This window comes from Bombus vancouverensis, chromosome 4 (assembly GCF_051014615.1).
Source record: "Bombus vancouverensis nearcticus chromosome 4, iyBomVanc1_principal, whole genome shotgun sequence".
Classification (NCBI taxonomy): Eukaryota; Metazoa; Arthropoda; class Insecta; order Hymenoptera; family Apidae; genus Bombus; species Bombus vancouverensis.
This window is the reverse complement of record NC_134914.1, coordinates 5736642-5760761: the sequence shown is the minus strand read 5'-3', so window position 1 is coordinate 5760761 and position 24120 is coordinate 5736642. Positions and strand designations below refer to the sequence as shown.

Here is a 24120-nt window from a genome sequence, read left to right as displayed (position 1 = left end):
CTGTTTATCAATCGTATCTCCGTACCAAATAGAATTATTAAATTTCAGTAATTTTGTCGTGTTTATTACTCCGTTTCGTGTCGTCTCTGCTTATACTTATATATACATATATGTTTTCATATCATATATCCGTTAAAAATAAAATAATTACGAAACTCGACTCAAATTCTACTTGTATTACTAGGATCGCATACTGGTATTAGAGGTTATAAGTAAGATACGATTTTATAGTTAAACTGAATTTTCCCTCAAAAGTTACTTCTTATATTGGGATAACATAAGAGGAATGGAGGTCTTTCAACGCTAGGTGGCGCCTCTGTAAGTATGATAAATTGGTTATCAAATTTCGTTCTTTGTATTGGGATAACATAGGTAGAAAAGAGGTTCTGGATTATAAATAGCTCCGGTGAATTTTCTATTAAATTCTATCCTTTATGATAGGATAATATGATCTAAAAACAAGCTGCTTAATATCAAATATTATTCTTACTGCGACGTTAAATATATGATAGAAAAAAATAAAGAGAATTTTATCCTGAATATCAGAATAATATGACGATGAAAGCATCTCGTCAATTTACCCGCTCATTTCAAACAGGATGTGCTCCGCTGATAAAGCGTTAAAAGGTTTTAAACTAACGAGATAAAGGTGGTTAATTTTTTTCCTTTTACTCAAATCTAGCTTTTTCTAAAGGAAACATGACGAATACAATTTAAATCTTAATGTAAATCGTGAACATGCTATTATACCAAAAATCTAATAGGGCTAATATACGTTATAATTAGAATACATTATAATTACAAAATTTGTAGAAGGATTTTACATAATTCGATATGTGAGTATTACGAAATCTAACCAATATTTTTATTTCTTCACATACATAAATACGTAACATACGTATGGCCATTTAGCCATAATATTCAAGTAAACGATTACAGATCATTGTTTTTTCCATTCTAACAGATCTAATTATCACAATGTGCATTGGCGCACTATGTAAATCGAATGTTTGCGTCTGCGCTCGAATCTTGCAATATGTTCTCTCGTAGTTAAACCCTCGCATCGTCTTAGTTATTCATCCGACAGAAGAGGATCAGCTTCGATTCTCTCATTAACATCACCAGGCCACGGTCGACACTTGTGCACCATTCGAATATGGTTCTTTATTTCCTGTGTACACTTACGATTAACGAATCGATGGAAAATTCTTGATAAAATACTTATAACGTTCTTGTTGAGTTCTGATTAAACACTCCATTTTTCTTAAGGGCAAGATCTGTTTAAACGATCATTTAAAATGTGGAAAGCGTTAAGTTACGTTTTTTTGTAAGTAATTTTTCATTTTTCATTTTTATAGCTTCCTATTATTATCAATCTGTCCATTAAATAATCTATTACGCGCTTTTGGTCCTCCTATGTTAAATTTCAGTTTTCAAAGTAGCGCGATCACAATTTTTATTAGAATTATACTTTCTTTGATAATAAAACGGCTGATCGCACAAAATTCAAAATTGGTCAAGCAAACGTTATACTGGCGGTTAATTAAACACGGATACCGCTGCCGACGGGAAGAAGGTCAGTTTTCTGTTGCGCGTCTGCAAAATCTTTCGGAACTCGATTTCAAGCGTAAAAACTATTACTCGTCCTGATCGATCGTCTCAAAATGTTCAAATCGAGAAGAAATTGAAACAATGGCGATTAGATAAGTAACGGAGGATTATTATTATTTGCGTCTGTTAAATTATGGCGCATACATGCTTCCGTGTTTGAAGAGGAATTAAGCTGCGAAAGATTAGATAATATTCTGCCACTATTTCAATACAATATTCGAAACTTACGTGGCCGAAAAATGATACAACCGACAGATATATTGAAATAATTTTATAAAACATCTTTCATATTGTCCGTCGATATTTTCTTTTTTTCGTTATTTTGCGATATATACCAATTATTGATTAACGCATGATCGAAATAGGATAACGTTCTTCTCGATGAATCCGCAACTCTCGTTGGCGAACGCGAACGAAGAAAATTGCGAGCTACGTCAAACGAACTCGAACACGAGCACCGAATGCAAGTTTAAGGAAGAAGATCACCGTTTGGTTTGTTTTCATGGCCTCGAGGATAAATGGAAGACTGGGTGATTATCGCCAATGCTTCGTTACTTACTAATGAGTATTTAAATAGCTGTGGTACGGAGAGAAAAGCATTTAAGTATGACTGTTTAGAGATGAGAACGTGCTAACATTGGTGCTTTGCTATTGGCCCCTGACGACCTTCGATCCTCAGAATGTTCTACAGGGATTTTCTTCCTTGAAAAAGTTAACAATCAGAGAAGGAAACTTGACTAAATTAGTGTCATCCTTCCCAAACGAGTCTCGATCGATTGAGGTTCGGATGTTTTGTTGTTTCATAGTATTTCATCGAGTATTTCCTTTGTCCTTACAAAAGTGATATTTTCCTTCAGAAATTGGAAATAACTGGAACTAAATTAAAAAAACTTCCAGAAAATACGTTCGTCAATCTTTCGAACTTAAAGAGCCTGGATTTTCGAAATAACAGCTTTCCAGAAATCGATGTTGAAACTTTCAACATCTCCTCGTTACATTACATTTATCTTTCTGGTAAAAAAAAAAAAATGATACATTAATGAAATTTTTTTGTGAATTTAATTTATAAACACAATTTATTTGGAAAAAGGCAATCCTTTGAAATGTACGGAGGATACGAAGTGGATTCTAAACAAAGAAACGGGTTCATTGGGTCACAAAATCGCTGATAAAGAACATTTACGTTGCACAGTTCCTTATGACGGCAGGTCACTGATTCCAGTTGTGGAAATAATTATTGTAATCAATTTTATATTACAGTTTATTCGTAAGAAGCAACGTTAATCTATGCAAACCTTTTGAACTTAATAAATTTACTATTTTAGACGTTGAAAGAGGAATGTACAAAGACTGTATGCGAGTGTGAATTAGTATACGTATTTGGTAACGGAGGGAAACATATTCAGAAGCAACTGACGGCCTTTGTTTCGGTGAACTGTAGTCATCGTGGATTAACCGAGATGCCAAATTTCTTACCCGCCAACACCACTACTCTTCATTTATCTGGAAACAAAGTTGCAACATTTTAAATACTATTCTTCGAGATGCTTAATATTAAAAACTCGTTAATAACTAAAGGAGTATTCAGACGATCAATATTATTTGTCAATATTATTGTCAAGGTTTAATGTGCTCAATGTTGTATTAATAATACATGTATATATTGATCGACTAGAGGTTGACCTTTTACGTACAATAATATTGGGAATCCTAAATATCGACAACAATGTTGACAATAATACAGATCGGCTGAATGCTTCTTAAAAAATAGAATTTTAATTGTAGATACAGGATTTGAGGCCACTCACGACAAATCCTGTGTATAAAGGAGTAGAGGACTTATATCTGAATGATAATATGATCGAATCGATCGTTCAATTGGAGGGGTCTAGTTGGGTGGATCGTTTTCGATTGCTTAGTCTCCGTGGAAACAAATTAACAGATGTTCGTATTATATCCTTGTCGATTGAAGACACGTTACTGGAACAAAGATATTAGAGGACTTGCATTTGATTGGAACCGGTAAATTTAATACAATATAAATAATCAAAGTTTTCTGTTATTATTTCAGTTGCCTACGTATGCCCTAGAAAACGTGTTACTACACAATGGAAACGCAGTAAGTTTGTATCTTGGAGAAAACCCATGGAGATGCGACTGTCTTTTTACACCAGGTTTCCAGGTAAAATTTGAATCATCATGGTGGATTGATATAATATAAAGAAATCAGAAATTTTCAATTAAATGCCAAGTTCCAAGGACTTTGAAAACATTGAAGTTTCATTCATTTGCAGGAGCTCCTCATTAGGTATACGAATTTAATAAAAGACATTAATGATGTCAGATGTTCGCCTACCAACGGGGATGACATTTCTGATAGAATTGTAAGTTTCGTAAGAATTGTAATCATTTTTCATCACGTTTTTCGATGAAGAATATTTAAACATTTAACTTAAACGATTCATATATCTTTTTCAAAGATAAAAGACTTGAGGCGCACTGAAATTTGCGTTTCCTCGGACGAAGATCCTATAATTCATCCCTTGGACATTTTAAATATTATCCTAGCATTTCTGATACTTTTGATCATCGGAAAAGTGTTGTACGACTATTGGTCTTTCAAAAAAACTGGCAAGCTGCCTTGGATCGTTGCTAAGATACCATAAATGAATACTTATCCATGTAAGAAGTACGACTTCAAATATATTCCAAGATTTTCCTCGGATATTATATGAGATTATATGGATTATATTACAGTATCGTGGAAAAATCGTTGGCGAAATCCCGATGAACTACAAATAATCGGCAGATACGCAAATAAATACAAAGAAAGAATGGCAACACATCGAAACCAGCTGGCTGCTGAAACGAGCAAAACCCATATAAGAAGAAGACTAAGAAAAAAACATCCTACTGACCTCACTAAAGAAATAAAATAGACAAACTGGAAGATGGTATCCCGCTGGGGATACCATCCACATGTTATTTAGTAATAAAGTTAGACAAATTGTAAAGCACAAATTAAAAGAAAAGAAAACTTCAGGTAGAAAATATAATATAATAAATAAAGATCACTAGAATCCTGATCTCTGTAATATGCATAGATTATAAGACTAAGGAAGCTCACCTTCGATTCTGCTTTTTGATCCTCGCAATATTGATGATACAACTCGTCAGCGGCTGTTTTCTTTGCCACACACTCTCTCACACCACGACCTGTATTTATTTAAAAAAAGATAAACAAGATGCAGAAAATAAAAACGAATTGAGAAAAGTTGTTATCCAAATTTCTAGACTAAACCTTCGCTGATATAGCCTAACGCAGAGCAAGTAGCAACGTAAGTCAAACCCTGATAAGTTTTCATTTTTTCCACACAATACTTTGGAACTGGAACTCCTTTTTTAAGACAAAGTTGATATAACTTTCTTTGAGCTGTTTCTCTCAGACCGTCCGCGCCTAGATTAATTATTTCCAACAGTCTGTAGATAACGTTTAACTTATTAATTATGATCATCTAACATTGATAAGTAAAGGGTCAATGGTTGTGAACTAGGCTTGTACGTACTCTTCCTGTGTAAGATCCACGAGAGCACCTAGCTTTTCGTCCTTCATCTCCTGATTCGCAATCATTTGTAAAATTTTCGCGGCTAAGTCGTTCTTTGTTGATTCTTCGGTTAAACCTCTAGATGTTGCTGTTAATTCATATAAGTTGCTTTGAATGAACTCAATATTGAAATTTTTACGCAACGATATTTATTAATTGTTAATATCAATTATATTGTTGTTATCTAATTTTTAAAAAAAGATTTGCTCTATTTAAGAAAAATAGTGTTTACGACGAAAGCGGAGCCAAACGTGTAAAGTTACATGAAGCAATTTTTCAATTTTGACGCGTCGAGTGAATTCGTTAAATATTTACGTAAGATATTACCAGCAAATCCAGCGAAATTTCCACGTATTACATAGACGTTCGATTTGTGACGATGTGAACAGTCACTTGTGTATTCATATTCAACTGGTATTTTGCAACGTTTTGCATATGCCTCTAAAATGTTTAATGGCGTTCTTTGACTAACGATTTTCGATGAACTGTCGTCACCACTACCCTTTAATTGATTTTAAATTGTCCAATAAATTGTGTAAAAATATTGTATAATAAATTGTACATATGAGAAAACAAAGACGATTGTCATTTACTTGAATTGAAAGATTTATCGCATCATCTTTATCGACGATAAATTTTTGACTTGCGGTTCGATGGGAGCCAATTTCCATAACGGAATCACCAACGTCAGCACATGTTTCTTGGCGGTGTAGTGTAATACAAGAATCCTCGTGTTCTATAAAACGTTTGATCTTAGAAATCTAATTATATTATAGAATTGTTTACTTAAGACTAAATTGGAAATGTATGATAAAATTACTTTTTACACTGTGGCTTTCCATTTTAGTTTCTTCGAAATTGGCTCGTTTTTCGAACATGTTAATTGTTTTTTTAACAGATTGTACCTCGGCTGGAAGAACAGTTGACTTAGTGATACGAAAGAAATAGTTTTATAACGATTATTAATACCAGCGTCTTGTCGCATAGCAGCATCTGCTATTTTACCCCACTCCTCTAAGCTACACGTCTCTTTCATCAATTTAGTGGTATCTACATGAAAATAATAATCAATAATCAATTGAATAATTTTCTAAAAAGAAGATGTATAAGTCTATCGGATAGATATCGAGATGTGTTTCCTAGTCAAGTAATTGAATTATTATATAATTTGTATTCATTTTATAGATATATAAGAGCTATGTTAATTATTAGATCGTAAACTTCTTTATGCGTTTAATGCGCGATGTACAAAAATATACGAAGTATCTAAAGTATAGTATTTATTATAGTGTTTAGCAAATAAGATAATTTCCTATGTAGATTTCATTTCTCAAACTACGTTCATAAAAATATGAATTTCGATAAATATCTACAATCCAATAGTTATCAATTCAAATAATAATGATCGAAGACAGGAACTAAAACTTCCAATGCAATTTACATAATTCATTTTGTCTTATAGTCCTTTTTTCAGAAAGACCTTCGATTATTACAGAGCATCATTTTAATCTTATCAATAAATAAGACTATGCAAACTTGTTTCAACGTTAAGAGAAGCAGATTCATCGCTTGAAAACTTCTGCGTAGTAGAACTATTCATCATCAGCGAGTCACTAGATTTATTTCCTATATCTTGTTCTTTAGTAACCAAATTTTGAGTTTCATCAATTAAATTAACTTCTCGTTCGTCGATACTGCTTTCTGAAACTTGTATCTCGGCCACGTTCTTACTTATTGCATCACTTTCTTCTATAGTCTATGGCACACGTATATTTAATCGTAAAGATCAATTTATAGTATTGGGTTTCTGATACCTACGTCATTTTCAGTGATTACCGATCCCCTAGCGGAAAACATTACAGTTGAGTCTTCTGAATCTTGTGTAAAGAAAGAGGTAGATGTTTCTATCGAATCATAAAGTGAGACATCTTTTTTAATACTAGAACTCATGGATAATTAAAACAAAATGAATGAAATCTTATGTAAATAATCGCGACCTACCAATTTCACGACAAGGTGCTCGTAATTGCTGAAGAAGATCTTCGGCTCGATCGATAACCGTCTCCATTTCACATAAAAGCGGTGCCGCATTTGGGAATCTTTCGGTTATCATGTTCCAGACGAACTCGGCATCCTCTGTACCTTGCAATGATTTTGGTAATTCATATTTTTGACATGTAGAATCTTGGCGTTCAGACATTCGACAACGTGGACTTTATTGTATCCTATTTATGAGATATTAAGGTTTGGTATGATTGCCAGACTGGCAACAAAAACGTATACTGTAAAAAAGAATGTGCCTTGGTTTCATTGACAGATTGACAGTATGTCAGACAATAGACGATAATATTTATAGCAACACTGAGTTGGCTTTGATACTTTTTATACCGGCTTATTGCATTTTGCTTCAGTAGTAGTTTAAATTATACGAACAAGTAATATAAATAGAAAGTGCAATCTAAAAAATAAAAAGTGATGAATATAATAAATCTTTACACATGCAACAAAAGCTCATATTTACGTTTGATTGCGGTTCTAAGAAGTTAAATCTAAAATTTCTAAATTTCATCTCAAATTTTAGGTAATATTTGTATAGATCAATAATTTGTATAATATAATATTACCTATCCCATTTCATGTCATTATCTAGGCATTGTATTATTGTCATGCAATTTTTATTGCTTTATTCTTCATTAACCCCTTTAGTGTCGACCGAAAAAATTGTACCTAAGCGAAAAATATCGAACCAATTTGATGTAATTTGGTAAGGTTTGAGAGAAAAATAATAAAAAAAAATAAAAATAATACTTACAGAGTTCAAAAAGAAACATATTACGAAATAAAGGGAGAATAAATTAATGCCAATTATATTTCAATATTTATTGAAAATCATATCAATAATACTTATTCAAAATCATTAAGAAAAATGGAGAGGTCAGTTTTCTTTTATAAATAGTATTTACAAATAAGAATAATCATCATTTAATCATAATTTGATGTAGAACATGTAGTATAAAACATAATTACTGCATTTTCAATTATTTGTAGAAAAATTTCTAAAAACAGAAACATGCAAACAGAGAACTAAATGATAATCCCATGATGCACAACAAACGTCATGGATTATTTGCTTCAAAATAAGTGATTCGTGTAGCTAGTACAACATCATTGAAATAACATCCTAATATTATTATAAACATTTAAAGTTATCCGGTTATTGAAAATGTGTAATATTTACTTATTGTTGCTAACGCAAATAATTTACTTAGCTTTGATGATGACTAATGTATACGCCACGTAATCCTTTATTGCACAGATTGCGTGATCTTCGCACAGGCCTATCAAAAATTTTATTCTCGCCCTGTTGATGCAAGATTATTTTATGAAACATAAGGAAATATTTTACTATAAGCAGTGTTATCTAAAATCTGTGATTACGGTCTCAAGCAAATCTCCCGTGTCGAATTTTTATCTTATGACACAACGTATACACAATCTCGGTATCAACCATCGCGGAATATTACGAAAAGTTAAACCCATAAACCTTTTCAATTTATGGAACATCTCACATAGGACTTTTGCAAAGAAATTTAACCATTTATAACGTTTCATGAATTTATTTTGTGATAAAGTTTTCTCGCAAAGCGATTAGTAAAGCGCCATCACACACGCAACGATATCTCTGCTTTTAGCACTGAAAGGGTTAATATTTAATTGTGTTAAAAATGACAACGTGAGTTCGTGCTCGCCATCCATATGCAGATGCGTTAGTTATAAGAAATAGTAACTAGAGGATGATCCTAGTTACAATCGATAGATTTAATCGATAGGTTTAAGATGCCTTTTTGTTTTTATCCCTAGTTTTTGTAAGCGCGTGCAATAAAGATTTTTTTGGCTCAGAACGGTGTGATAGATTTATCCATTCAATAAAATAATAAGTATTCCGATCTTACCTCTGAGTATAAAAATAACAGCAAATTGTACCTGGCTAATAAATTATATCTTGTCATAGTTATTTAACACTAGGTTTACGGGACCCATCAATTTGACGGATTTCAAACTTCGAAATGAAATATCTCAAAAACCCATAGCATTAATTTTAACTATTTCGCATCGTAAATTAATCATTTCATCTATAGAATTTATACCCATAATTATTTTTTTCTTAGGCTTTCTAGTTTTTGAAATCTGTATGTAATATACCTATCTTTACGAAACCCGTCAAATTGACGGGCTAGCTGATTTCATAAACAAACCGTTTTTCAAAGACAGTGTGCAAAAGTTTCAGTTATTGTAGACATTTCCCATTATTTTCTCCGCTTATTGTAAGTATTTACAACAGGATAATTGAATTTGGGCACAGTATTTTCTTTTTTTGACCAATCTGAGGATACCGCCGAAGAAGATCAATATATGAATTAGGCCAAAGCGAAGCTGACAATGAAAGTTCTGAATACACTGAAAGTGGAAAGACAGAAGGATCTTCGGATAATGAAGAGAACTTCTTGAAAGTATGTCGTAACAAGAAAAGGATGCGTATTTTTTCTAATTCTGACTCTGCCGATAAAAGGATGAGCATTCCAAGCACATCCCAAAATGTAATGGGTAAAATTGAAATTGTAATTGACACAGTGGATAAAACTTAAAGCAGGCGGATCTAGGGGTAGGACGCCCGTTCGTATGATATTTAAGGATATCGCAGGGCCTACTAGCTATGCTAAGAGAAATATTATGTCGGGTTGTGTAACTAGTGCTTTCGAATTGATAATTGACAGACACATAATGGAACACGTAAAAGATCGCACTGAAATCGAGGCGCATCGAATTTTGAAAAAAGACAATCATAGCTACTGAGTTACGTAGTTTTCTAGGAATTCTATGTGCCCGGAGCGCATATGAAGCGAGATCATTGAAAGCCTCCGAAAGATTACAAACAGATAAATTTGCGCTGATATCCGAAATATGGAACAGATTTATAAGTAATAGCCAGGCTTGTTACTAGCCATATGAAAATATCTCAATAGATGAACAATTATTTCCAATGAAGGCCCGATGCAGGTTTACGCAATATATGCCGAATAGGCCTCACAAATTTGGCATTAAGTTTTGGTTTGTTGTTGACGTCCAAACAAAATATATTTTGAATGGTTTCCCTTATATGGAGAAAGATCAATTCGATGCTCAAGGGAAAAAAGGACAAGATGACTTTGTTTTAGATGACTCAAATTTATAGAAAGGACAAGATGACTCAAATTTATATGAATCAGAAAACTGCATGCTTACTGTGTATAAAAGTAAACCGAACGTAAAAGTCCTCCTTCTAAGCACCAAACATATAGATATACAAGTAGAAGACAATTATAAACGTGTTCCAGAAACCATTGCTTTTTATAATAAAACAAAGTTTGGTGTGGACATCGTTGACCAGATGGCACGTAAATATAGTGTGAAAGCAGGGAGTTTTCGATGGTCCCTTCAAGTTTTTTTTCAATATTTTAGGTTTTGCAGCAATAAACGCGTGGATATTATGTAAAGAGTGTACCGGATCGAAAATATCCAGAAAGGAGTTCGCATTTCGCCAAAGATCAGACGCTTCATTTTTGTCACCTTCAACGTCAAAAATGCGAAAAAGTTGCCAAGTGGGCTACTGCAAAAAAAAATAGAAGCGATAATTGTATATATTGCAAAAAGATTGTATGTGGGAAATGCACAAGCAAAATTAGTATAATTGTTAAAAATGTGCTCAATAAATATGATCACCCTATAGCGTTAATATTATTATCATTTCCGTGATAATTAAAAAAAAAGACTTTACTTATTAATAATTTATTTAAACGTGAAGCCTAATATTATTCTATTCAGATTTAATTTGAATAAATCGATTTTTTAAAGAAAATGCGCATTTTCGTTTATCCATCAATTTGACGGGTCCTCATAGAGATAGGTGTATAAGAAACGCCCGTAAACCTAGTGTTAAGATCGACTAATATCCACAATAAACTCTCGAAATAGCCCAATCTTAACTTTAAAACAATATGATAAACTTATATTATATAATCTGCAGAAACATGAAATATTAAAAACTCCTTAACAAAAATATAAAAGAAAGGTCGAAACAATAAGTAGTGAAAAAACAAATATAGCGTGAAATTTTATTGAAATAAGATACCTCTTACCACTAATTTTAATACACATCACATTTGTTGCTGTCTTGTGAAGTAATGTGATCGTTAGGAATATATACAAAAAGCCATTACAGGGAATTCCTTGATACACGGCGATACATCAAAAAATGTGTAGAATCCGTTTAAGGTACGTATGAAGAAATCTTAATTCTCTAAATGCGTGTGGTGTTTCTTCAAAGATGACAAGTGTACAGTTAAAATTATGTGTAACCAATGTACAGTTTGGTTCGATTAAGTAAATCATGTACAATCATTTAATTATACTTAAGCCGATTATTAACTATAATTAATTCCTTTTTGTTTCGCTGTTCCACATTTTACAAAGTTTCAGAAATTTTATCTTTAAAACGATATATATATTAATTACAAGTGTAGTAATAATGTTACCAAAAAAATCGACGATTTCTTAAAAACAAAGGCATGAAAAATTGGCTTCTTGAATGCAATTAATCGTAGACAAAAAAGAAAACAAAAAGAGGACAAAACTCCTTTTTCCAGATATTTTTCTTTCACAATAAAAGTTTCTCCTTTTCTTGTTTCACGTTTTCTTTAATCAGCTTTCTGTTTATTACTTTCTGGTGATTTGTCGCCATTCATTGGTGATCGAGAACGGCTACGGCTTTTGCTATGTTTGCTGCCTGATCGAGATCTCGATCTGTCGCCTCTTGATCTTTCGCGACTAGATCTATCTCTGGAAGAAGAGCTAGATTAAAAAAATGACGATAGATTTGCTTTTCTTGCGCTAATTATATCAATTGAACTCACTTCGAAGGAGACTTGGCTTTGGATTTGGACTGCGACCTGGACTTTGACCTCTCAGCCTTGGACCTAGAACGAGATCTGGATTTGGACTTTGACTTAGATTTCGACTTTGAGCGGTCTCTTGATCTGCAAAATTATAGTTCAAATGAAGAGGATGCAGGGAAATATAATTAAAATTATAAAAAACTGTTTTTCTCTTTCGTATAAACATGAAAAATGCCGTAAGAGGTTTCTTAAAAAAAAATCAGCCCAAACACAATGCCAAAGAATGAAAGTGAAATACATGTGAAACGTAGGAGATATTTACATAACATTCGATTATTGATAATTGCGCAAGAAACAAAGCAAATAAATAAATTTTACATCACAAAATTAGAAGTGACATAACACAAATACAGGAGAACAAATACTCACTTGGATTTAGATCGGGTACGGCTACGTTCGGGAGATTTGGATTTGGACTTTGATTTTGATTTAGTATGTGCCCTTGATTTGGAACGGCTGCTGCGACGGCTACGACTACGAGAACTGCGACGACTCCTGATACGATTAAAATATATATCATTGCAATATGTTTAAAATATACTATATACAAAATTGATCTAGTTACTTTAATAACTGTCATCATATCAGTTGCAATTGTTCTAAGTTATTTTAGATGAATGTTCTTGTATTATGCGCGAGAACTGAACATATCTAACATATGATTAAACATTAAAAAGTGTAAAATAATTTGAAAATTTAAGCATGAAGTATGCAGTAAATTTCGAAGTAATCAAAATTAGAATCTAGTATGCTACAGGTATGGTTAGTATTAAAGTAAAAAATGATGGAGACATTGCCGCCCCCCGACAGTACCTTGATCGGGATCGAGAACGACGATAATACCTTGAGCGGGAGCGGGATCGGCGACGAGATCGAGATCGTGACCGTGATCTTGATCTCGAACTCGAGGATCTTGAGCGACGACCACGTCTTTTATCTTCGATAAGTCTGATTCTACGTCCATTTAGTTCTGTATCGTCCAATTTGTCGATGGCGTTCTTCAAGTCAGAATATGTTGCAAACTCTACAACCCTGTAACATTAAATTATGCCATTAATCAAACTACATCAATATAACGAAATAATTGTAAATGAAAATGTAACTTACCCTTCATTCCTGCGCTGTTTGTGTGCATCTGCATATGTCACTTCGCCAGCTTGTCTCATATAATCCTTCAAATCCTGAGCATCACACAAGAAGATGAATTAGCATATTACAATGATAAAAAAACATGTCTTACATTAAATTATAATGAGATACGGTTAATATTCACGTATGAATAAGACTAAGTTTTGTGTTCCTATACTAAAGATTACGCATAAGTTAAAATGTGTCCTGTGCACTTTTGTCCATTATACTTCTCCTATCACGTATTAAATATAGCAATCCTCCTTGTCCTGAAGTATATACCAAAAACTCTATCCTTATTGAAAAAAACCATGTTATATCTCCTGTCTGTCCATAATCTTCAGTGTGGAGAATATATGTTGAAAGCATGTGCTCGAATTTAGTATCTGCGGTTGATGCAACCTTTCTTTTTATGCAATTCAATCTTTAAAACAAGTATAGTCATTTATTTTATAGAAAACCTCCACCCTGCAGAAAAATAATACATACTGTGAAAGGCATCTTTCAGTAATTAACGAAAATACTATTTTTTTTACTCAAACGAATATATCATCGAATATATAATTTCTGCAGAGCAGCTCACAATAAAACTCCATCAAAATCATGCTGCATACAAAGAAGTTTATAAAAAGTCAATTTTTCTATCATCTATTTAAATCTGAAAGAAATCGTAAACCGTAGGTTCGATCAAAAACTATATGGATCGTTGAAAAGATGGAACTGCATAAGGCAGAGAGAAGACAGTTGCCTGTGAAATCAAACAGTGAACAATGAAAGACGAATATGGTTCAGAATATGTTGAAAAAATATTCGGTTTCTTTTAGAAAGTCTCCTACATTGCAAAACCTGTATTTCAAAGATGACAAAAATAAATGTAATTCGTGTATACAGAATGAGGAACATATACTTTATATTTTCTATCACACCATAACTGGAAAATGGAATTCGAAAAATCCAAAGAAATTGGGCCGATGCTGAAAGTAAGAACATTTTCCAATCAATATTTTCCTTCAAAAATAACCAACGTAGAGGAGAAATCATTTATTTGCTATGATAATCATCGAGAATCTCCCTTTTGGAAACTGTATATTCCTCTTGATGTAATATTCTTTTCCTATTATGTCTTCTACGATTTAATGATATGAGTGGATGGTTCTTATCTATTCTTCATGATTCATCGTCCATAACGAGGAAAAAATCTCTGTTTGGTATCCACTGTATACGTTCATGGTTGAGACTGTTTCTTGTATTTGTGGGAACCAGGTACGGCTTAATGTCGTGGACTCTCTTTCTCTCTCTTGTTAGGTGCGTGCGTGTAGGTAACTCTTGTCTTTCAATCTTGATGTTTCTTCGGAATCATGCATGATAGGTCAGTTTTTCAAAACAAATTCTTATCCGATGCGTTCAAAAATCCTAAATATTGTTCTTGTATCCTGTGTGCATAGTAAAGCGTAACAATAGGAATCATGTCGATACATCAAACTGTTTTCCTTTAATGGATAGCCTGCAACGACACTTGACGACTGAAATGTCTCCTTTGTATGTTTTATACACAAACCCAAAAGAGAGAAGGAAACTGAATTTTACGAAAAGAAATAAATTGCCTTGCATAAAGAAAAGTTGTTTTTTGTTCTCATTCAAAAGACACGTAAAAAGCGTCCGTTTCATGAAAAACGTAAACGCTGAGTTATTTAAAAATCATGATTTATAATGACCAACGAATATATACACAAAGTACAGAAAAATAAACCAACTACTACATATATCGTTATTAAACGGACGGATGCCTAATTTCGAGCACACTTAATATATATATATATATCTGATATATATCATATATATATAAATATATATATGATATATATCTAATATATATCATAGAGGTAATTTGTTAAGCTGATTCCCTATTTCCGGTATTGGTTTTTTTTATTGCGTGTGCACGGCTCCAAGCTCGCTGAACATTCTCAGTAGAGATCTATATTGATATAGAGGATGTGTATAAATATACACACATAAAACACCTGAACTATGGTGCACAGTTAATAGATATATAATATATATCTTAAAAAGATATCAATAAATAAGAGAACAAGTTACAAAAGTGTGTAAGTGTATATAAGATATATAATAGATATAATGTATATATCTAAAGAGTACACTCGGTTAAGGTGACGCATTTACCTTGGGCCCAGGCACCACCTTGCTTACGGACAGAGAGAAAGGCCAGACACAACGGCGCTTGGTTGGGTCGAACGGATCTGTGTGGCGTAGTCGCGGATGGTTCGGGTTTCGGCCCGTGTATGCCCTCATGGGTGGCCGCTGCCTGACTTACTAGATGGCTAGGTTGGTGACGTACCAGTAGCAGTAACAGTCGTGGTGTAGTAACAAATGTGATAGTGATAGCAGTAGTAGTAGTAGTAGTAGTAGTAATAAGTAGTAGTAGTAGTAGTAGTAGTAATAAGTAGTAGTAGTAGTAGTAGTAGTAGTAGTAGTAGTAATAGTGGTGGTGGTGGTGGTGGTGATGGTGGCAGTAGTAGTAACAGTAGTAGTAGTAGTTATATTGTGGGTTGTTCATTATGAAGAGTAATATAAAGGGTCAATAATAAAGTTGAGTAATAAGATGTCAAGAGTATAAATGTAATGCAGAAGGATCAAAGAGTGGTGATGATGATGACGAAATATTTCATAAAGGATATAACAGATAGAGAATATGTGGTAACAATGGTAATGGTGGGAGGGAAGTATGGAAATATAATGAGAGAGTAAAATAGTGGTGATTGTTGTTGTAACACATCCAGGCAAAGATACAGGTCAGAGTCATTGATGATCGTAGAAGGCAGACGACGTTTTTCTCTCCCAGCGATCACGATGAGAAGATCGCAGATACGTAAGAACCTATCTCATCACTGGGTTTCACCACGTATCACTGCGCAAGTAGTAGAAGGTGGTAGGTAGTAGGTGTACCCAGTGCCACGCGGCTATCTCTCTCACCCGGGACACCTCAGAAACCAACCTGGTGCCACTTGACCTTAAGGCGGGCCCATCGCGTGCATCGTCATCTTTATCATCGCACATCATCAGTCTATTGGCCCTACCGGTCGCCCCTCCTCGGCGAAGAGGACATGGCTCTTCGGAAAGAACATCAATTTTATTGTTTTTCTCAACTGTTGGCCGAACGTAAATGAAATAATAAATTGAAAAAGGAACGTCGAAGAATTGATTGAGCGAGAGAAATTCATAGATAAGTATACTTTTTTTCATCAAAAGACAACCAATCATCCGAAAAGTACGATTAGAGGATATATATGTTTATATATATATATGCAATGTATATTGATCAAGTAAGACTTGGTCCACATGCACACAAAGGATCTCTATTTCTGTCTCTTTTTTTTAATTCGTTGGCATGGATATTTAGAGTTTTGTGTACACAGATGTATACGTATATACATCTCTTTTTTTAAAGATCAGAGATTTCTAAAAATGGAGTGCGTCCTGGTATTTCCCACATAGTTCGCATTTCCCATTGTTTTCCCAAGATTGCCCTTCCGATTGGTCTATCTCGTGTCTTCCTCTCCACTGTTCATTTGCTCGACGTCTTCAAAACGTACACACCTCTTCTTCCAAATAGTACGCACAAAGTAGCACGATCCGATTTCTGTGTCATTTTAACTTTTACTCAGGAATCAATGTGCAACACACATTATACGTGATATTCAAGTGATTCACATGCCTGTTCTTTTCAATATCATGGGGGTTGTGTATTTTCCATATTCATCCCTCTATGTTTCTGCACCTTTCGTCTGGTACTTTCTCTTTTTCCGTACGTTTTCACTTCTGCTCACCACCGAGCGAAAGTAATTAGGATAAAAAATTTTGTTTCGAAAATATGCCATAGACTTACTTGATCAAAATGTACATCTTTTTTTGTAAACTCGGATTAGAGTTTCAGATATGCATAAACGAACTTAAAAATGACGAAAGAAAAATCGAATAAAAACATTAATGCTAAAAATGCCGCGCGTGTAAGTTTGGTTCAACTCGGGGAAAACACGAAATGCGGAACGATCGAACGCTAGCGAGAAAATATATAGGGATCGGTTACCCGCGCACATTTTCGATAGAATATTCGCATATCGTAGTCATTCTGGAAACCTCGAGTAGCAATCAAACTCACGAAAAAGCTATCGGACGTATTGTAAGTGCGAAGCCAAGGGTACAGATATTACTTACCTGCCAGCTAACGCGACTCGAGAGATTCTCCACAGTGAGCCGGTATTCGGTGCGTGTTGGTGGTCCGTATCTACAAAGGGAAAAGTACGGATGTTATCTACTTTGTATTATTTCAATAGAAGCAGGTTTGTCTTGGACCTGACTTTATACGTAACAATAGCGAAACTCTAAGAATGGAAACGAAAACTTGAGTTGTAATATTCAATATTGTAATTATTTAGAAGAATAAATTATAAGATGTATCGTTAGAGCGTAACATTGGATGTATGTACCTGGGCAATGATTGCTTGTAGCTAGATGCAGTCCTCGTGTTTCTGTTCACACTATCTCTGCAAAAAGGGATGTCATGTGAACAGAAATAACGGATTGTTGGTTAAACCTTCAGCAAATAACTACAGATCTGCACTCATTGCTCAGGCACACAATCAATCACCTGTTCCAATCGAATCAAATCTACTCAAAATGCAGCAATAGCGTACCTGTCGTGCCGCATATCGTCTCGGCTGTAACAAACACAATACCACACATCTATTAGTCGCCAATTACATCGATCCACCTCTCTCATCTACCAGTAATAAACATAATGTCTGGGAGGGTATTCACTAGGCATTATAATATACTATTATGTGTTAGATTTCTCAGCTAGTGAGAGTTTTTTAAGACTTCCATTAATTCGACGTACTCGGGAGAGCAGTCAAATCCAAGACAACCAATTCAAACTAATTAGAATTCGCCGGTGCCTAGACGAACTTTCATCGTATGCAAATTGGCAAGCTTTACAACATTCACTCGTTCTCTTTCGTTCTCTTTCACACTCTCTTTCATACTCTTTCTCTCTCTCTCTCTCTTTCTATTTTAGAGCTTATCATATCCAAGGTTACGTTCTTCCCTGTACGGGCGATATGTAAAATCATTTTTCATTACATACAATCGAATTGAATGTACATTCAAAGAGAACATTTTATTCAAATATCGAAAAAAGTATAGAAGTTAACTCGAAAAAATTCATTCAAGATTTTGCATATCTCAATTTAATTGCCTGCAGGGGAGGAGGGGATAATGATCGCTCTGATAAAATAAAAAAAAGGATAGCGTGTCTTACGCAGATCGCCTCGAGTCCCCATAACCACCACGGGAGTCACCATAGCGCCACTGGTCACTACCCCTAGGTGTCCCCCTGGCCCTCTCTACAGTAATTCTGTAACAAGACACATTGGATATGCTTACTTGTCTCTCCAGGAGCGTGAGCGTCCGTAGCCACGGTCGCCTCGCCTCCCTGAAACACCCCGTGCTATCTCCACCGCCACTCTGAAACACACCCAACAAAACCCCGCCTAAGTCCTCGACTAATTCTTACTCTAAAGCTGCTTCCTTCCCTCCATCCTTCTTTCCATTTTCTTTTCCATTCCTCAGCCTGCTCTCGAAATCCGTTCAAATATCATCCGCCTCGTTCTTTATCTACAAAGTCCAGCCATTGAGGCGCTGTCCCCTCATCATCGTATTTGTCTCTTCATCCCCTCTCTAATTTTTCTAGTTGCTGTCCACTTATAATTCGCAACTTATTCATTAATCTAAGTTATACATTCGTATAAAATTGCTCTAGGCTTTCTCATAATTAACTGGGATCACTTTGTATTCATCCTTTTCTTTTACACCTCTTAGCTTCGTTCTTTTACCACTTCGAGGAATTAGACAAAAAAATTGTTCATGATCACCAGAGAATTATGAAAACGCATTACGAAAGATACATATTTGTATTTTTCTCTCGTTTTGTTTGTTAAACAACTTTTGTCAAAGAAGCAATATACATTATATAAAATTCTGAGGCATTCGTTATAAAGTATATCAATATAGTCTCTTTAACACATATATCGGGGAATTGATGGAAGTAGTTCAAAATGGCGGCAAGTCATATCGGCTATTTAAGTAAGATGCACTTTTATTGCAGAACAAACCCAATCAATAATTTGGAGGACAGACGCCGTTTTATTAAACTTAAAGATAATAATCAAAAAAAATTTTTTTTATATATGTTGCAATTATACAGAAGCAACAGCAGATTAGTATGTCAATAAGATAGAATTCAAAATACTTTAAAAAACATTAAAAATATCTAAAAACTTGAACATAAACAAAAGTAAAATAAGACTTTAAAAGCGCAATTATTTATGATTTTCAATTTGCAAATGCTTTATTCCCAAAAATAATATCGACTTTTTTTACATACAAAGGTATTTAATATTCAACTCTTTTCCCTTATAGCCAAGAATTCTACTTTGCCTCTAATCGCAAATAACTAGGAAACTTCTAGAACGAAACTATTATCCAATAACGCATAAAAGGTTATTAAAGTAAAATAAATATCAATGCTATTGCTTCTCATGTATAATCCTACCTATTTTACATAACATTAACAAAGTTATTTTAATCTCCAAATCTTTTAAAAAATGCTTAAATATATGTCCATTAAATCAAAGTTTTTAATACTATAATCAAACAGGTTAATGTTACATTTTTAATATATATTTAAAATATAATAATAAATAAATGACAGAGATTATCAGTAATTTTGTAATATAAAAAAGGAATGAACTCTTGTAATTTCCAATAATCATTATATTTTGCAAACTGTGCAATTGAAAATTACAAGTTTTAATATATAAATGTGAATGTATAAAACAAAACTTAATAGTGAACAAACTAATCATGCAAAACATGCTACCTACACCATTCTTCATACTTCTAATATATTTGTATGTATAAAATATGTATAACAAATATGTAATATATATTACCTTTCTCCTAGAAGCTCCTTTCCATTGAGCTCATAGACTGCATCATCTGCATCCCTATAGTCATCAAACTCCTGTAAACAAAATAGATTTATTACAAATCACAATAAGGGGGAAACTTGTCAGTTCCAATTTTTACATGCAGTATTATATTGTATTATTCATGTTATTCAATACACCTTATTAATTCATAAAGTACAGCTAGTGTGTAACACACATACATGAACCTGCAGCTATTAATATTCAGAAATATTCCACCAGTGCATACTAACAAAGTGGAGTAATAATCTATACAGGGAGAAGATTCAATTAATAATTTAACAATTTAAATAATTTTGATTTAGTAATGCAAAATTTTTTAAGGAATTGTTTAATTTTGTAATTTTATGGCCTTTAATTTTATAATTGGTATTTTGTCACAAAAGTAAATAGTAATTAAATATTTGATATAAGTAACACGATTCCCCTTTGATAATACGTAACTTACAAACATTTTGTAGATTAATCGATGAAAACCAGCACACAGTTCCATTAAGCAGCCACAGTACCAATGTGTTCAGGGCTCAAGGTAGGTCAGATCAACTCACGAGTTCAAGTTATTTTTTAAGTAAAACACTTCACCCTCTACACATGTTGGTCACAAATGAAATAATAAAATAATTCACAATTTTTCTATGAAGCAACAAAAAAGTGTAGAAACGGTTTCTACACTTTCTATTACTAAATAACAAGACCAAATTGAGTAGAGTAAAGTGTTGGGTATGTGTATAAAATTTGATTTAGGTACTTACAACAAAGCCGTAACCGTTCTTGATGAGGACATCACGGAATCGACCGTAGCCTCTGAAAAATCTCTCAAGGTCTCTTTCCCTGGTGCCGTATGGAAGCCCACCGACATAGACCCTTGTCCCTACCATACTGTAAAAAAAACAATTGAACCACATTAGACTTACCACAAAGGCAAATCCATTCTTCATAGCGACCTCCTTGATTCTACCATATTTCCGGAAGAACTTCTCAAGGTCGCGCTCTCTCACCCGGTATGTTAATCCGCCAACGAATACTCGGGTGCTCATTCTTAAAGGAAAATATAAAAACACCATACATAACAGGCTACTTTAAGAACCTGCCATTTAGTCACATGACAACATAAGAACTGTTACGTTAATTTCCAATATTCTGGCTGAGAATGGCAATGCAACTTAATAAAATTGACATTGGTGAGTTTACTTTATACTTCTGTCGAAACTTTAAAAATTTATGTCAAAGAAAGCTTTACCAGTTAAATTTGTGCCTATTAAACTGACGGCAATAGGTCACAAGTGCAATATAGAGGTGCTATTGTAATACAAAACTATGAAATTTGCTTCCAAACCTAACATTCCATGTAGTCGATAAATATAGTACTTCAGCATACATTCTTTTATAACAATCACACAGGGTTGTTTTTAATTACAGAAATAAAAGTTATATTTACTAACAAAACATGTAAAACTTCACACGTATATTAAGTTAATGTACAAATAAAAATTCATTAATAAATAAAGCAAAAATTATACTTCAATACTCATGTTTATATATAACTTGAGTATAAATATAATTCACATTGGGTTACATGCTATAAATTATATACAAATATGTAACAAATATATGATTTGAAGCCATATGATTTATTGCATGTTAAAAAAAAATTCTGAGAAGCATTAATATCTATAGTTGCATAATCTAATGAATTTAACAACATTAAGTGATATATAATAATCTAAAAATGACAACTTACTGAATATTAAGTTTATTATTTATTTTCAAGCAAAAAAACAAGACTGAATATTTACAACTAGATTAAGCACATCTCATGCACTTGTGGATAACATAAAACATTCTTTGTCTATGTATAACTAAATAAAAAGTGTTTTAATAATTTGCACATTGAGATAAAATATGATTTAATATTACTACGATATCCATTTTCATGCTTACTCAGCCAAAAAGTTTACGCAAGTATTAAGGAAGTATGAACATTAGCCGTGTTCGGTATTTACAATTAATTATTCTGAATAGGAGAAACAATGCAAAGCGGTAAATTTACTATACGTACCGAACTCGTCTGATGTTGTAAACAATTAGGAATGGCAAATATGTAAAACAATTTTCGATTTATGAAACTTAATTTTCAATATGCTGCATAAATATTTACCATCTGAGCACTGATTTTTAAGCTACGATATAAGCTTATAGAGTATACTCATTCGTGGTGTTAAAAAGATAGTTTTCTACTTTTATTGCGAGATTTTGACTGTACTTTACGACAACGTATCAATACATATGTACTAATACATGATACACGGGTCGAATTATTTTCCCTCCTTCGCCTATTACAGTTTCTTTCTACGATTAAAAGAGCTCTACAATCCTTTTCCTTTTGTCCAAATTTTAACTTGCTTTTTGATTCATGTTTAAGTAACTAAGTAAGTGTGACTTAATATAAAGAGTGTAATACATATTTCAAACTCCAGCGACAAACCATGTTTTTAGTGGGCACTCGTTTCATAAAATGGCGGTCGTGTGATTGCTTATCGTCCTCCTTTTCTGCTACGTAATTTACACGATTATATGCGGATAAAAATGTGATAACTGTATTTATAAAAACATGTTACGATTATATAAAATAATTATATCTATTGCGAAATATTATTTTTTTAGTTGTGGGAACCTCTCGAAAATTATCAGTATGATGTGCGAATTAACGATAACGATAACGCTAAGATGGAATTTATGGAACAATATACATAATATCTAGACTATATATATAATAGCTATCTAAGAAAAACGATTAATTGCGACGTGCGCATATCCATTGTAATTAATTCTAGAAGGTCTTGTGAGCGAGCATCCATATGACGTAGCATTCGGATCGCTTCTGCCACGTCATTAACGTACAATTTAAAAATAAACAAATAATACAATAAATGAATTTTTTTAATTATGAGAAATGCAATTGAAAAATTTGTATCATCGATGAATTATCGTTAAACCATCATGATGTGATATGTCGAGGGTACTTATCATGAAACGCGGCCGTTCCATCCGTAAAATAAAGTATTTGAGAACAAATCACTTTTTTAATGCATATTTAGTATTATAAGGAAATATATGTTTACAAACTTACCTGATTATACGTAAAAATAGGTTGCTTTATTTGTCGAGGTCTGCTTTCACGATACAGCACCACTCAAATTACTAGAAGTAATGATCGGCGTCTGAAGTAAAATGGCTCGCTGCAATAACGGAAACAGAACGGGGTTCACACAGTGAAGAACAAAGTCGCTGGCTTGCCAAGCCTCGATAACAGACGCCTAGTAGCAGAAATGCAACACATTTTTAAATAAATTTTACGAATTCTAAGCAATAATATAAGATTATTATCCATCAATAAGATAATAATTTTAATTTTAATATATAACATAAAATTATATTTCTTAATATGTTTTACTATAATTCACTATCCCCACCTTAACAAAAAATTTATTTATAGATAGGTTACGCATTTACTACGTTTAAAACAATAAAGTTTATATTTATTCATTGTATCCCATTTTTACTTAATATCGTAATATATGTATAGCTGATAATAATTTTTATCAGACTGGTAGACCGATATAAATGCATCCTAAATACAATTTGTATTCGGGGTAGTATACGCAGCAATGTAGAGCGCGATATTCAAACGACCATATTAGATGACAACAATGTCTAAAT

At 33.3% G+C, this 24120-nt stretch overlaps 3 protein-coding genes across 22 annotated transcripts; 1 reads left to right on the top strand and 2 right to left on the bottom strand.

The window, feature by feature from the left end:
• The first annotated feature begins 876 nt into the window (after positions 1 to 876).
• swi2 (Protein singed wings 2) lies at positions 877 to 5793 on the top strand. Its single transcript, XM_033342195.2, has 11 exons — positions 877 to 1327; positions 1977 to 2141; positions 2230 to 2392; positions 2469 to 2625; positions 2702 to 2850; positions 2937 to 3125; positions 3397 to 3555; positions 3683 to 3793; positions 3906 to 3995; positions 4092 to 4293; positions 4369 to 5793. Exons 1-10 carry the CDS (start codon positions 1299 to 1301, stop codon positions 4275 to 4277), a joined length of 1398 nt encoding a protein of 465 aa, XP_033198086.1. The 5' UTR covers positions 877 to 1298; the 3' UTR covers positions 4278 to 4293; positions 4369 to 5793.
• LOC117161007 (uncharacterized) lies at positions 4605 to 11234 on the bottom strand. The gene is made up of 11 exons (XM_076617922.1): positions 7841 to 11234; positions 7218 to 7498; positions 7035 to 7120; positions 6753 to 6972; positions 6186 to 6266; positions 6037 to 6126; positions 5810 to 5952; positions 5544 to 5718; positions 5178 to 5304; positions 4913 to 5091; positions 4605 to 4827 (listed from the first exon to the last, which is right to left on the bottom strand). Exons 2-11 carry the CDS (start codon positions 7414 to 7416, stop codon positions 4610 to 4612), a joined length of 1518 nt encoding a protein of 505 aa, XP_076474037.1. The 5' UTR covers positions 7417 to 7498; positions 7841 to 11234; the 3' UTR covers positions 4605 to 4609.
• Positions 11235 to 11354: 120 nt separating this feature from the next.
• Positions 11355 to 23684, bottom strand: B52 (serine and arginine rich splicing factor B52). Of its 20 annotated transcripts, none has more exons than XM_033342212.2 (12): positions 23531 to 23684; positions 21153 to 21279; positions 20365 to 20435; positions 18797 to 18877; positions 18049 to 18072; positions 17842 to 17898; positions 17570 to 17639; positions 13316 to 13389; positions 13022 to 13240; positions 12578 to 12703; positions 12167 to 12289; positions 11355 to 12104 (listed from the first exon to the last, which is right to left on the bottom strand). In XM_033342212.2, exons 2-12 carry the CDS (start codon positions 21276 to 21278, stop codon positions 11951 to 11953), a joined length of 1125 nt encoding a protein of 374 aa, XP_033198103.1. In that variant the 5' UTR covers position 21279; positions 23531 to 23684; the 3' UTR covers positions 11355 to 11950. The 20 variants fall into 20 exon arrangements, with proteins under 20 accessions (XP_033198103.1, XP_033198099.1, XP_033198104.1 ...); XM_033342208.2 differs by lacking the exon at positions 18797 to 18877 and adding an exon at positions 18672 to 18767; XM_033342213.2 differs by lacking the exon at positions 21153 to 21279 and adding an exon at positions 21315 to 21438 and having other exon boundaries at positions 23531 to 23677.
• Between the last annotated feature and the right edge of the window lie 436 nt (positions 23685 to 24120).